The 15,481-nt window shown below is 55.0% G+C and overlaps 1 protein-coding gene across 3 annotated transcripts in view; it reads right to left on the minus strand.

Annotated features, from left to right (window-relative positions):
• The window catches only part of ARHGAP27 (Rho GTPase activating protein 27), an 81,387-nt gene that overhangs the window by 31,981 nt on the left and 33,925 nt on the right, over nt 1–15,481 (minus strand). Inside the window, exon 1 of one of the 3 annotated variants that reach the window (XM_030541183.1) lies at nt 393–553. The exons of the other annotated variants lie outside the window; for them this stretch is intronic. Within the exon in view, the coding sequence (XP_030397043.1) occupies nt 393–464 (72 nt within the window). The 5' untranslated portion in view covers nt 465–553. Of the gene's footprint in view, nt 1–392; nt 554–15,481 lie in introns of those variants that run through there. 3 annotated transcript variants of the gene reach the window in all.

Here is a 15,481-nt window from a genome sequence, read left to right on the forward strand (position 1 = left end):
CCCAATTTGCCACAGTCCCCGCATCAGTGTTGCTGGCTATATTTACCAGCATGCTACCTACTTCCTCTTCCTTTCCAAACCGGTGATGGAGACAAACTATGTACAGACGCAACGTCAGTGTCTGAGTCAATTCACTGAACCTTCCACAATGTAACACAATTCCCATCTCCGTCACCCTTTGTCACAGACCTACAGCAGAGCTCCCAGCCACGTCAAGACACGTTTACAATCTGAGTGCGATTCCCTGAGCCCCTGTCGACTGAAAGCCAACTCCAGGGTATTGCGAGTGCTCCAGTCGCCTTGTCTGGCTGAGCGGTAGGATGCTGCGCCCTCGGCTTAGCCCACAAGCGACAGTTACTCTTCCCTGCTGGCTAAGATCTACCCTTCCGCACCTGGGATGAGCTGAACAAACGCAAGAGCCGGCTCCGAGATCTGGGCAGCGCTTTAGGGGCATGGGTGTCCATCTTCCAGCCCCCGGGACCACGAAGAGGAGCGAGTGCGGGTGCTTTGGCAGGCAGGAGTGTCACAGCAGCAAAGCAAAGGGAACTGGCCCCTAGCGGGAGACCAATCGAGAGAGGAGAAAGACTTCCCCAAACCTGCCCTGATATGGGCCTGAGCCTTTCACACGTTTCCTGTTGGGGTTTGTGGGGCGGAAGGGTTGCCGTGGTTACACTAGTTTCAAATTATGCATAATTAGTTATTTGTTGACATTTTTCATATTCTTGCAACCTGGTGGCTGCGTTCACTCTTCTAAACGTGGCTCGCTGGTGGCGAAAATCTGAGCAGTAACTTCTGAGACTAGGTTGGATCGAGGGGAAAGACCTGTTAAATATCCACCATCAAAGGTTTGTTTTTCTGAAGATTCCCTCCAGAGCCAGAAAAGTCTCTCGTCTACATAGAGGACTGTTAAATTCCCACCTCCCAGGAGGAAAGTGAGACAAACACCTTCCGGGGACTGGCAAAGAATACAGCACATATTAAGGACTGAAAAATACTGTAATGCACTTGACTCAGCTGCAGGGAAAGGATGCAGCCAGTTGAGGGCGCCTTTATCCAGCTCAGCATCCAGCCTGCGAGGGCTCTATAACCCCTACAGGAAAAGGAGCTACCATGGGGCGGTCAGGGGTACCAGCCGTGGCAGGCAAGGAAGCAGCCTGTGGCCGGCCAGGGAACAGGAGGCATGGGGGCAGCTGCAGGGTGTGACAGCAGGACAGCATGGATGGACGGGCCGCAGCGAGAGCACAGACCAAAGAGCTGGCCATGGGTTGGGTCTGCAGGCCAGGGTGTGTGCGTTGGCATTGCTTCCGGAGGAGGCGTGGCCCTAGACTAGTCTGGGGAGCTGCATGGAACGAGTTACCCTTGACCCCTTCAGGGGGCTGCCCTTAGGGGCTGGGTTAGGAACAGGGGTGGCATTCGTTGACTGTTGCAGCCCTCCTGAAGGAATCCTCCATCACCTGGAACATGCAAGTGGTCACGGGAATCCACCAACAAGCTTAGTACCCGGAGCACCTCTGTTCCCAGTGCGCCACCCAACCTCTCCAGGGGACTGGACCTGCTGCACTCCCAGCAGTGCCTGGCAGGAGGCCGGGTTACAACAGTCCAGCCGTGTGACAGTGGAGAGTTAAAGTTCCCATCGGAAACTCAGTGTGTGCATTAGTCGATCTTGTGTCGCACGAATGTGGAGATTTGGTTCAAAAAAGAAACCAACAATTGTGCCTCTTTGAGAGGAGCTGCATGTGCACGGGTATGAGTTCACACCAGCTCTCTGATTTACCGGCTACAAACGCTGAACGTTCTCAAAAGCCACCGAAGAGCTCTCCCTTTGATTTTCAGAAACAGCATCTCCTGGGGCATGAGGGTGGCTCAATACACCCGGAGACCTACTCCAGAGTAAAACATGGGCAGAGCGACAACCCGTCCAGCGACATCTGCCTGAATCTGCAGACAGGGCAAACAAATTCCGATTAGAATTTACGCACAAATCTGTAGCTTCTCCACCCAGCAACCTGGAGGGTGCACCTAGGGAAATGAAGTAGTGGGAGGAAAAGTACCACGTGGCTGGAGGTTTTCACTTTTGCAGAACTTTCCTCAGGCCTGACTCAGCAAGGCACCTAAGCACACGCGTAATCTTAAGCACGGGAATAGCCCCACTAAATTCAATGACTCACATGTTTCAGGTTAAGCATGTGCTTCAGGGCCAGACTGAATCAGGACCACAAACTTTTTTGGATCAGTCCGTTCATCAAACCACTTGGCCTAGAAACACCAAGCATCTTTTATCCTTTTGCCCTCAAAGAGAGCTGACAGCTAAGATCTCTTTTTTAAACGGTTTGGTGCAGTCTTGCAGTTGTTTTATAGAACAGAACTAATCCAGCACACAAAGTCCTTGGGGCCAGACCAGCTAACTACATAGGCCACTCCAGAGCTTCATACTGAAAGCGCAGTGTTCATTTTGTTAGCAATGGTGAAAGCAGATTTCATAGCTGCTGTGTTGTTTCGCTGACACACAGAATCACAGCACTGACAGCCAGGATTAGCGTAAAAAGCATCATCTAAGCAGCAAAGACAGGGAAACCAGATTTAAGCCAAACAAAGGCCTCACTGCAGGAGAACCTTTGAACACAATATTCTGAGGAGAAATGCAGGCTGACTCCTGAACTAAACTCTCAAGACATTAACATACTAAAGCTGATCTATGCTTGCAAACAAGCCAGCTTCAGACTCTGCAGTTTCTCCAGACTCCCTAAAAAGAGGCATCTAGAATGGCATCTAAAATCATTCCATTCCTGGATGACACATGGCTCTGAAATGGCAAAGTAGTTAAATAAAGCATGGTTATAATGTATAATCAATAAGGCTAAGTTTTTGTCACGGATATTTTTAGTAAACGTCATGAACAGGTCATGGGCAATAAACAAAAATTCACGGAAGCCTGTGACTTGTCCCTGACTTTCACTAAAAATATCCCTGATAAGATGGAGAGGTGGATTCAGTACCGCTGTGGTGAGTAGGAGCTCTGGGCAGGGCCGGCTCTAGCCATTTCGCCGCCCCAAGCACGGCGGCACTCTGCCGCTCGCCGGTCCCATGGCCCCAGTGGACCTCCTGCAGGCGTCCCTGAGGAGCGTCCACTGGTCCCGCAGCTCCGATAGACCTCCCGCAGGCGTGCCTGCAGAAGCTCCATCGGAGCCGCGGGACCAGTGGACCCTCTGCAGGCACGCCTGCGGGAGGTCCACTGGAGCCGCCTGCCGCCCTCCCAGTGACCAGCAGAGCGCCCCCCGTGGCATGCTGCCCCAAGCATGCACTTGGCGCGCTGGGGCCTGGAGACGGCCCTGGCTCTGGGGTTCTCCTGCCTGCAGGGGTTGGGCTGCTGTGGGGTCCCGATGCCCTCCTAAGCAGGTGGACACTTGGGGGGGTCCCCCACAACAGCTGGGCTGCTGTGGGGGGTTCCCCCACCTCTGGGCAGATGCAGGGGGTTCCCACCAGGGCAGGGACTGGAATCTGTTGGAGAGCTGACTGGGAGTTCCAGTCCTGGGGCAGAAAATGTCACAGAGGTCAATGGAAGTTACAGATTCTGTGACTTCCGTGACCACCATGACATAATCATAGCCTTAACTATAAGCAAAAATCTACATTAACAAGAATATCAAAGTTGCACAGTCAGTTGCTCAAAAGACAGGAAATGCCAGAGTAAAGGTTGCCCATGCAACCTTAATTTGGGCCCACATGCATCAGGATGCAGTTTTTAATCACAGACTATTATTTTCGCCACAGGACCCTGGGTTCATTCGGTGCCCAGTGGATTAGACAGCAGTTCATTATTTCTTTTTAGGCTCCTCGTTCAATACGCAGGCCTTGTTTACTGCACACCCTCCAAACACTGCACTGAATTCAGAATTATTCATTTCCTCCTAGGCTTTTCTGTAGTGCTCATGGCTGCAGGAATGGAGTACTGCAAACCAGTCCTGAACTCCCCATAGCAACACAAGGTGAGATAGCATTACCCCCATTTTACAGATGGGTACACTGAGACACAAGGAGAGTAAGGCCAATGTTTGCAAAAGTATCCCTGAATTGCAGGGGCCTCTGGTCCTGGGTGCTCAGCTATAGCCACCAAGGGCCTGTTTTTCCAGAGGCACTGAGCACTCACAGCTCCCCCTGCTTTAAGCTACAGCTGAGAGTGCTCAGCACTTCTGCACGAGGCCCCAGGTATCTCCAATTGGGCAGGAGGCACAGCAACCAGGGCGGGTTCCCCAAGCAGCCAGGCAGACTGGGCACTGAGCACATAGGGCAACCCTGTACTGCCTAGTTCAGTGATTTGGGTCTGAGGGAAGCAGGAAAAGTGACCCACGATAACCCCTGTTGTCTCCATGCCACCTCCTCAGTAACATGGCCCAGCTTTTCATTCCAGAGGGGCATGGCAGCCTGACCAATTAGTTGGTCCCCTTTGCTCTCCCCTCCCTTGCCCCCTAACCCCCGGCTAAACCTTCCCCTGCTCCCATATGGCCTGTGTTTGCTCCTATAAAACACAGCCACCAGGAAGGGAGAGAGGACAAACCCCCCAAATAGCCCCTCACGTGTGGTGGGCCAACTGCCAGCTGGAGCCTAGCGCTGGCCATCAGGGGGCATTTATTCCTAGCCTGCCTGGGCTTGGGCAGCACTCTCACCAGGCTGGCTGGGAAAGGCAGGTCCAGGCCAGGCGGACATTTTAGAAGGCTGATCCTACTGCCTGCGGCAGGATGGCTCCTGGGGTGCTTTATAAACAGGGCTCTCCCCACAGATGGAGAAGCACAGCTAGGGAAGAGAGGGAGATAAGCGGCTCCCAGCAGGGTACAGGGGCTGTCGGGAGCTGGCATGTGCCCTTAGGGTATACGAATATTAGGCTGCCATGTGTGTTATAACTGGGGTGTCGTGAACTCGGCTCCCTTGTGCTGCTGTTTGCTCTGAGCGGCCCCGGTGAGCTGGGCTGCCCGAGAAAACAGCTGAGCCACTCAGGGTTTTAACCACAAGCCCTGCTCCTCTGGTCCGGGCTCATGGACCCCCAAGGAATGAGCCCCCTGGGGTTTGTACCAAATGCCCAGCCAGCCGAGCTCTCCAGCCCTCCCTCCTGTGCATGCTGGCCCCACTGAGCCCATGGGGGAGGTGGGAGGAAGGCTGGGAAGAGGGGGAAGGAGGTCGGCAGGAGAGCAGAGAAGAGGCTGAGGAGAAGCGGTGGCAGGGGGCTGGCAGGGGATAGCGGTGGGTGGAATAGTGCTATGATGGCGGCTGGGGCAGAGCCTGAGGGGCTGGCCCCAGAGTGAAGGCACTTGCAGCCTGATGGAGAGGGTCTTGGAGGCAGCAAGGAAACTGGTAGCTCCAAGGAAAGAGGGGAGCAAGAGCCGCATGTTGGGGAGCAAGACAGCTGCTCCCCGAGCTGACGGGCGGAGCTCAGGGTATGCTCTGCTGGGAGGGCCGCTACAGAAGGAAGAGGTCGGTGGTGATGGCTGTTGCTGCTGCTCCCCCTGTCAGAGACCCAGCAGCTGCTCCTGGCTGCCCTTGTTGAGGAGTGAAGGCTGGGGAGAGCAGAGGTCTGAAAGGAGCAGCTGAGGAAAGGGCCGGAGGGTGAGCTGGCTAGGCCCCTGGGAGATGGGTGAGGAGAGACGGGAGCAATGGAGGAGGAAGGATGGCCTAGTGGTTGGGGCTTTGGCCTAGGACAGGGGAGACCAGGATTCAATTCCCTGCTCTGCCACGTACTCCTTGGGTGAGTCACTTAGCGTGTCGGCGCCTCAGCCCGTTCTGAGCAGTGGGGTTCCCAGCCCTACCACTGTGGGGGGCGTGAGGAGACAGAGAGGTGCTCTGATATTACAGCAATAGAGGCCAGGTAACGAGCCTGGAGGGAAAGGAACAAAGTGCTGGGGCAGGAGCAGCTGCAGCAGGCAGTGAGAACTGTGCCCGAAGGAGGGGTAGAGGCACCAGCCCTAGAGATGCTGGACTGAGCACTAGCAGAGGGGGGCTTTGGCCCCAGGGCTTCCCCTCAGCCCAGCAAAGCCCCTGGCCTACTTTGCAGGAGGGAGCCTGAGCAGTCTCGGGGTGAGACCACAGGCGTTAGGCAAGCAGCCCTGTGCCCCAGTTAGCATGACCCCTGCCCTGGAGCCACCGGCCCTTTCACAGCTGCCACTGCTGAGCGGGACCAAGGAGAAGGGGCCCCACTGTCACCGCTCCTCCAGACCAAAGGAGTCTGGGGATCTCTTCCCACCCAGGCTGCTGCTCCTCTGCCTGGCCCAGGAGAAATGGGGGGTCCAGGGTCCCCCTTCCATGCTGCTTCTCCTGGCAGCGTGACTCTGGGGTTACCCTTCCATCTCAAGTGCCACATGCCCCTCCCCCTACCAGTTCCTGAGGCTGCTGCCAAGCCCCCCCTTTCCTCCTGGGGTTATGGGAGTGGGTCTTTCTCCAACCCCCCTTTTCTGGAAGCAGCAGTCACAGGGAAGCTGTGGGATGGGGGATTGTAATTACTGGCTCATTCAGCCCTGGCCTCACAGTAACTCTGGAGCCAGCTGCTGGGGGCAGGGTGCCCTGATGAGTCTGTTCCATTTTGAAATTCCACGGCTATATTCCAAACAAGTGCGGTGTTCCCCTGGAGTTCAGGCTAGTGTAAAACCCATAAGGGGGCACCCTAATAAATAGGAGGGGGCCAATCCCACTGCTTGAACCTACTTGACACAAGCAATGTACTCCAAAGTAGCCATCTGCTTGGTGAGGGTCCCTGACATGCCCTTAACTCTGACCCATAGCAGCAGCCTGAGCTCCATTAGACACCCAAGATCCTTCTCCAGCCACCACACAGGATCCTCTTTTTAGTGACCACAAAAACACATCTGGCTACTTCTTCTCTTAATGCTACTGAGCCAGCACGAAGGTGGGAGAAGCCCATTTCCATGCCTAGGTACAGCTGGTGAAGTGACCCTCACCTTGGTATTTCGAATGTCTTTGGGTTTGGTTTTCTTTTTTTAAGGAAACAACAACATTCTCCTGAGGGTGTTTTGCTGCAACTGCGTCCAAGTGTGGGGTGTGAGTGGAGAGAATCAGACTGATGCACACGTTAAAATCTGTGCAACACATGGGAACTGGGGCACATACAATGACAAGCACAAGAGAGACATTCTTACACCTCAAACTATGTATTTAAGTGAACAGATTCCTATGTCCCTGTGTTCTTGAGAAGACCCCTTTGAATGCTGAATTCCTGCATGGGTCCTGCGAAGGGCCTGCTTCTTAGCTAGGGACTTTTCCGGAGGTTGTTCAGGCTCTCAGTAGCAGAGTTACTATTCTGGCAATAAAAGCAGTCACAAAGTCACACCCTAGGTGAGTGACGGGGATGTTTGGACCCTCGCTGTTCTGCAGCTGGCTCAAGGTTTCTGGGATTCCCCCTTGGGATGAGCCCTGGTATGTGATATTCCCAGGTGCTAGGTTTGATTTTGCAAGATCACAGGGACTGGATTATAAAATCAGGTTTAACTGGGGACTCGGACCACAATGAAGCACGCATGGATGTCAGGAATGCACCTCTCCTTTTCACACGCATGTCCCTGTGCGCACTGTACTTAGGGTGACTAGATGTCCCGATTTTTGTGTCTTTTTCTTATATAAACTCCTATTACACGTACCCACCTCCCACCCCTGGTCCCAATTTTTCACACTTGCTGTCTGGTCACCCTAACTGCATGTCTGCATCTGCCCCTTCAGTGCAGCTGGGTGTAAATGTGCTTCCCAGCTCCTGTCTGTGTCAGTGGGGTAGGGATGGAGGAGATAGCCCCACAGAGAGACACCAACAGTCAGGGAAGACTGGGAACGGACTTGACTGTTGCCTTCCCAACCAATTGACCTCTAAGCATGCTGAATGACCTCTGAGCTGGTGGGGCCAGAGTCCATCCCTAGGCAAGGGGCTGGTACCTGGTGATGTCTTGCTGACAGGAGAGGGGCTGGGCAGGCGTTTCATGTTGCCACGCTTCTTCCTTCAAGGCTGCAGAAAAGCTGTTAAAGGAGAACACTCTGCCCCTAACAGCCCTGGCCTGTGACAAGCGAGCAAATGAGTCACAAGCGAGCTGAACCCGCCCTGCCTTGCCCATACAGTTGGGTGCCACCCCACTCACCTCTTGAGAGGCTCAGCTCAGAGCCAGCCATCCTGCACCCGTGCCCCACTGCTGTAAATCTCTGAACACCCCCATAGGGCAGCAGTAAGAAAAGGCTGCTTGCTACATACTCACAGTGAGGTGAGTGGGGCTGGCTGAGACTCCTGGCTGCTCGGGGCTCTGATCCCCACCTGCATGGCACTATGGTGAATGCATTCAACAGCCACCCCTCCGCCCTGCTTACAGTGTCTTCCGTTTGCTCACACATCCTGGTCTGGATCAGGTAAGACACAAACCCTGATTTGCATAGGGAGGGGCTAGTCCTCCTTGGGTTTAACCCTTCTGTTGCCCCATCCCAGCTGGTGGGGAGTGCTCTGACTAATCACAAAGGACTGGCTTAAACAAACTCAACTTGTGCAGAGACTAAGCCCTTGGAGGGAGCCTGAGGGACCTTTCCCTAGGTAACGTTTGTCTGCTCTGGAGTCTGTGGCCATCTGCTTGTAGGCCAGGGTCAGGAGGCTGTTCTAGCCAGGTCAGGTCAGTAAAATCCAGAGAGGTGGGGAAATCGGGTCTGTCTCATGTTCTTGGTGTGCAGAGCCTGCTGCATTTCTGTGCCTGCAGGCAGGGGGTCTCGGCACGGCCCCACCTGCTAGTGGAGTTTGGGTCCAAAGCATTAACAAGCAGCACCTCTCTCCTCAGTTCAATTCCCCCATTCCCCACCCCTTGAGGACACAGCCTGGCCTGCAGGGGCTCAGCAGGACGTTTGCAGAAGTGACTAGTGAATTAGGGCTTCCAATGTGAGGCATATTAAAGGGGCTTGACTTTCAAAGACTGGGCCTGGCCCCTGTCTTTAAACAGGGCCCCTCTCAGGGGTGTCAGGTTGGAAACCCCAAACCTGAGGCCACGAGGATCTTGGCCCTGAGACTTTGAATCTTGTTTTCACATTTCCTAACACGATGCCTAATCACAGCTCCAAGCAGGCTTGTCTGCCCTGGAGAAAAAGATGTTTCTGCCAGGCACGTGCTAACACAAGTGATGTGATACCCCTAGTGCACACAAGGCAGTTGCAGCGGGAAATCCAAGTGGTCGAGGAGGGTTAACCTGAACCGGCTAATGTGGTCAGAGCTGCAGCTGGAGCTGCAGCAGGATGGGAACACAGGTCAGTGTCATGTGAAAATATATTTTTGCTAGTGATGCCAAGACGTGCTGGTTGTTAACGTGTTAAGTCATGACTGGACCTCCTCTAGAGCACGGGGAGACCCCAGCGCCAGGGGGAGGGTTATGGTTATGGGGCTTCTCACAGGGAGGGCTGATATTGACCGAACTCAATCTCAGCCCTGCCCCCCTCCACTAAGTGATGTGGGGGTCCCCAGCCCTCACACATGCAGCATCTCACTGACCAACAGATCGGTTCCAAGATAAACCCAATACAACCCCCCACCCAGGGTGTGGTGCAGTTGGCCTTGCCTCCCTGCACAGAGATCCTCTGGGCTTTATGCTACATTCCCCCACCCCTGCACCCCTGCTGCCTGGGAACTGGGGTGGGGTGGGAGAGGGCAGAGGAAGGAGTTCCCAGCCAGGGAAGGGCAGGACTTTGCCCCAGCTCCTAGCAGCTAGAAACTGACCCCTCACCCTCGGCAGACTGCCGCACAACTCCCCGAAGGTCGGGGATATTAGCTAATCCTCAGATGGTATCCAAAGATCTGCCCCATTGCAAAGGTGCTTGGTGGGTCCTGAAATCCCTTTAGCTGCCTGCAATGAGTGGCTACTTCCTGCCGCTCCCACGCGGGGTGTTTTCTATCCTTGGCCTGTCAGCTATGAAAGTTCAAAACGCTGCCTCTGATGGGTCACGCGGCCAGCGACGCCGTCAGCGGCTGTGTCACATGCAGCACACGGCTCACCTGGGTGATAGGGCTGTTAAACGGGCCCAGCCTAAAGGGAGTTCATTCAGTAGGTGCTAAAATCTTTCCCAGTTCTTCACTTTTTGGGAAAAAGTCTCCACTTCTGGCTTCTCCTGGGGGTGATTTTTTTAAAAAGAAATGAGACCATGTCACCTATATTGAAGATGCGGGGGGGGGGTGAGCAGGGCAGGGTTGGGGAAGGACTACGCATCTTGCCACTGTTTACGTGTGTGAGCAGTGTGAGCGCACCAGGGCTTTGGGCTTAAATCAAAATCCAGCAGCAGGATGGTTCCTTAATCAAAGAGCGTCTATTTTAATTTGGCTAATTTAATTTCAGATGTGCAAAGGGGAGTGCTGACACTAGGGGGAGGGGTGACACTGCGGGGAGGGGTGGCACTGGGGGAGCGCTGACACGGGACCGGTGCTGGTGGAGGAGGGGTGGCACTGGGGGAGCGCTGACACGGGAACCGGTGCTGGTGGGGGAGGGGTGGCACCGGGGGGAGTGCTGACACAGGACTAGTGACACTGGGGAGAGGGGTGGCACTGCGGGGAGGGGTGACATGGGACCACTGCTGGTGGGGGACAGGTGGCTCTGGGGGGAGGGGTGGTACTGGGGGGAGTGCTGACACGGGACTGGTGACACTGGGGGGAGGGGTGGCACTGGAGGGAGGGGTGACACTGGTGGAGCGCTGACATGGCGACCAGTGCTGGTGGGGGAGGGGTGACACTGGGGGGAAGGGTGGCACTGGGGGAGCGCTGACACGGGGACTGGTGCTGGTGGGGGAGGGATGACATGGGGGGGTCGCACTGGGGGGAGCACTGACACGGGGACCGGTGCTGGTGGGGGAGGGGTGACACTGGGGGGAGGGGTGGCACTGGGGGAGCGCTGACACGGGGACTGGTGCTGGTGGGGGAGGGATGACACGGGGGGGTGGCACTGGGGGGAGCACTGACACGGGGACCGGTGCTGGTGGGGGAGGGGTGACACTGGGGGGAGGGGTGGCACTGGGGGAGCGCTGACATGGGGACCGGTGCTGGTGGGGGAGGAGTGACACTGGAGAAGAAGTGACACTGGGGGGAGTGCTGACATGGGACCGGTGCTGGTGGGGGAGGGGTGACAATGGGGGGAGGGGTGGCACTGGGGAAGTGCTGACATGGGACCGGTGCTGGTGGGGGAGGGGTGACACTGGGGGAAGGGGTGGCACTGGGGTAGCGCTGACACAGGGACCGGTGCTGGTGGGGGAGGGGTGACACTGGGGGGAGGGGTGGCACTGGGGGAGCGCTGACACGGGGACCGGTGCTGGTGGGGGAGCACTAACACTGGGGGAAGGGGTGGCACTGGGGTAGCGCTGACACAGGGACCGGTGCTGGTGGGGGAGGGGTGACACTGGGGGGAGGGGTGGCACTGGGGGAGCGCTGACACGGGGACCGGTGCTGGTGGGGGAGCACTGACACTGGGGAAAGCGATGCGGATTCTAGTTCTGCTTTACACAGTTCCCAAAATTAAAAGTAGCGTGGTGGGGTTTTTGACAGGATCTGTTCCCCAGCTGTCCCACAAAAGCAGCGCGCTTCCTGGCACTATGGTTGGGACTGTCCCGGCTCTCGGGGCGAGCGGGATGGCTGGATGGGTCTCTGCCCAGCGCGGCAGGGGGCTGAGGAGCACTTGGCTCCTGCAGATGCTGCTTCGTGCCGCGCGGTCGGTGCTGGAAGGAAGCCGGCGCGCTGGCTCTGGGTGGCTGGCAGGGCTGTGGCAGCCATCGCCTTGGCAGGGTGAGGCTCTGACAAGTCATCTCTGGCATGCAGCACACACCGCCTCCTGGTGCTATTTATAGCACTGCATGCAGAATGCCTAAAGCCTTTGCACCGGAGTGCAGCCAATAGGGTGATTTAATGGGATAACCAGCTGTGTCAGGTGTGGTCTAGGGGGTAGGGCACCAGCTGGGGACTCAAGAGATCTGGCTCCTGGTGCCAGCTCTGCCACTGACCTTCTGGGTGACTCCCCCTCCCCATCTCCAATCCTCTTTCCCTTCCTGCTTTTTGTCTTGTCTGCTCTCAGGGTCTGTCTACACTACGAAGTTAGATCGATTTTAGAGATGTTCATTTTTAGAAATCGATTTTATACAGTTGATTGCGTACGTCCACATTAAGTCAGCAGAGTGCGGCCTCACTACCGTGGCTAGCATCAACTTATGGAGCGGTGCACTGTGGGTAGCTGGGTTAAGCACCCAATGCCTGATGGGGCAAAAACATGGTTGCAGGTGGTTTTGGGTACATTTCATCAATCGCCCCTCCCCCTGTGAAAGCAACAGCAGACAATCGTTTTGTGCCAGACACCAGGGCGATTAGAAGAGCACAGCAAGCTGCGCTGTGCATCAGAGAGGCTTTGAAAACCAGTTTCATGACTGGCCAGGCTTCGGTGTGACAGTTGTGTGTGTTTCTCCTTGATGTAAACCCACCCCCTTTGTTGATTTTAATTCCCTGTAAGCCAACCACCCTCCCCCCTTCGAAATAAGGTAACTATTATTTTGAAACCATGCATTCTTTCTTTATTAATTTAAAAAAACGAGATAACGGACAAGGTAGCCAGGGTGGGGTGGGGGAGGAGGGAAGGACAAGGCCACATTGCTTATTGTAGCCATGCTAAAAATCGAACTGTTTGAATGGCAGCCTTCTGTTGCTTTGGCCATCCTCTGCAGTGGAGTGGCTGGGTGCCTGGAGCCTCCCCCCCCGTGTTCTGGGGTGTCTGGGTGAGGAGGCTGTGGAACATGGGGAGGAGAGTAGGCGATTATACAGTGGATGCACTGGGGGTCTGTGCTCTTGTTGGCTTTCCTGCAGCTCCACCAGATGCTTCACCATATCCGTTTGCTCCCCCATTAGCCTCAGCATCGCGTCCTGCCTCTGCTCTTCACACTCACTTAATTCTTTCCTGGCCTCTGCCACTGAATGCCCCCATGCAGGGCTGGCCTTAAGCCGATTCACCTGATTCCCCGGAATAGGGCGCCGCGCCAAAGAGGGCCCTGTGCCTGTGCCTAAGGGGGTCCCACTCCGGGGGTCTTCGGTGGCATTTCGGTGGCGGGAGGTCCATTCCGGGGGGCTTCAGCGGCATTTTGGCGGCAGGGGTGTGTGTGTGTCCTTTGGTGCCGCAGAAAATCCAGAGCGGACACCTCGCCGCCATGTATTCTAATCTGGCCCTGTGAGTCATAAAGCCAGCCCTGCCTCCATGCATTAAGCTGTGCCCTATCAGTGCGGGAGGCCTGCATGAGCTCGGAAAACATGTCATCGCAAGTGTGTTTTTTAGCCTTCTAATCTGCGATAACCTTAGGGATGGAGATGATAGGGGGAGCACAGAAACATTCTACACTCTATGATTTTGGGGGTACTGCATGGTCACCTGTGCTGCTGAGTTTGCCACGCTGACCAAACAGGAAATGGAGCACAATGGAGCACTCTGGGATAGCGCCCGGAGGCCAATACCGTCGATTTGCGTCTGCATTACCCCAAATTCGACCTAGCAAAGTCGATTTTAGTGCTATTCCCCTCGCCGGGGAGGAGTACAGAAGTTGATTTTAAGAGCCCTTTAGGTCGACGGAACGGGTTTGGTTGTGTGGACAGAGTCATTTTTAAATTGACCTAGCGCAGCTAAATTCGACCTAACCCCATAGTGTAGACCAGGCCTCTTGAAGGCAGGGACAGTTGCTGTGTAGGTGTTTGTACATCACCCAGTGCCATGGAATACAGGACTGGCCAGACTGGATCAGAGCCAAGGGTCAGCTGGGCCAGTGTCCTGTCACTGACAGTGGCCAGCACCAGCTGATGTAAGAACCCTTCAGTAGCAGCTGTGGGATAATCTGCCCTCCTGACAGGTCTCATCCTGTTCTCTGCTAGGCAGAGATTGATGGAAGCCCTGCAGCTGGCAGTTTAATTTCCCTCCCAGAACTTGAGGTTGTTAATTATGATAATGCTGGAAGGCTGGATAGCCTTATCTACAGAAATGTCCAAACACTTTCTGAATCTCATTAAGTTCGTGGAGTCAGCAATCTCATGTGGCAAAGAGTTCCACAGTCTAATCACACTATTTATGGAAAAAACATTTTCTTGTTTCAGTTTTGAATTTCCCACCGTCTAATTTCATTGACCAGTCCTTTGTCCTTGTGCTGTGAGAGAGGAGAACAGCAGCTCCCAGGCTCCCTTCTCAAGCCCAGTCATTATTTTATCGTGTCCCCTCTCATTTCTCCTTTCTGAGATGAACAGTGAGGCCCTGATTTGGGGAGCCTGTGGTGCACTTAGCTGAAGCACTGGTGGGCTGACTGCTGCCACACATGTGCTAGCATTTGCTGGTATTTTCCAGGACCGCAACTCTCAGCATGCTGGGGCCCAGGGGACCATGGCAGCATTGGCTGTGCACCCTGGGGACATTTTCAGTGTGATGAACTAAGTTCAGGACTGCGGGATTAGACACCCCTCCTGCAGGTAGGACAAATCTAGGGGACCCCATTCCGCTTGGAATCAGAGAAGTATGGGGCTGGAAGGGACCTCGAGAGATCATCAGGTCCAGCCTCCTATGCTGAGGCAGGACCAAGTAAACCTCAACCATCCCTGACAGGGGTTTCTCCAACGTGTTCTTAAAAACCACCAGTGACGGGGACTCCACAACCTCTAGAGCCTGTTCCAGAGCTTAACCACCCTGAGAGTCACAAAGATTTTCCTAATATCTCACCTAAATCTCCCTTGCTGCAGATCAAGCCCATCACTCCTTGTCCTACGTTCAGTGAGATGGAAACAATTGGTCACCATCCTCTTTATAACAGCCCTGAACACACTGGAAGATTGTCATCACATCCCCATCCCCATCACATGCAGTGTAGACTCCTCTTGTCTGTCCCAGGTGCCTCCAATCCTCTGTCATCACAGATGGCAACCTCCCTGCGCTGGGGGTTCTTCCTGCCTCCTCAGAAGCTGGTCTGGGACAGAGACCCACTGGTCTCCTTCCCCCAGTGAGAGGAGAAGATTCATTTCCCCAGCACCTCAGGGGGGCGTTCCTCCTCCTCCTCCTCCCATCAGGGAGCAGCTTGATAGGGCACAGCCCTTCTGGTGCCCCACTGCCCCCCATAGTCTCTGCTTTCTCACCCACTGCCAGAACTTCACTCCATGCCTGAGAGCTCACAGCCAGCCAGAAGCATGAAGGTGTGATTGCCCCTCTCCCCTGCCCCTGTAGTCTCTCAAGGCCCACCAGTGCTACTTCTTAACCCCACCCCCATGGTATGGTCTCATATGGAACCGCACACTGGACCTGGATGGAGCCCACCATCAAAAGAACATTCCGACCCACAGGGATAAACCGGAGCTGGTTGAGAAATGGAATCTTCATCTGCAGTAAATTGTAACATTCCCACATTTTTTGTCCTGATGCCAGATGAAAAGTTGAACTATCAGAACTTTTCAGCACCATTGGCTTCACTTCAGTTGGGAAAAGTC

The sequence above is a fragment of the Gopherus evgoodei genome, chromosome 23 (assembly GCF_007399415.2).
Source record: "Gopherus evgoodei ecotype Sinaloan lineage chromosome 23, rGopEvg1_v1.p, whole genome shotgun sequence".
NCBI classification, from domain to species: Eukaryota; Metazoa; Chordata; order Testudines; family Testudinidae; genus Gopherus; species Gopherus evgoodei.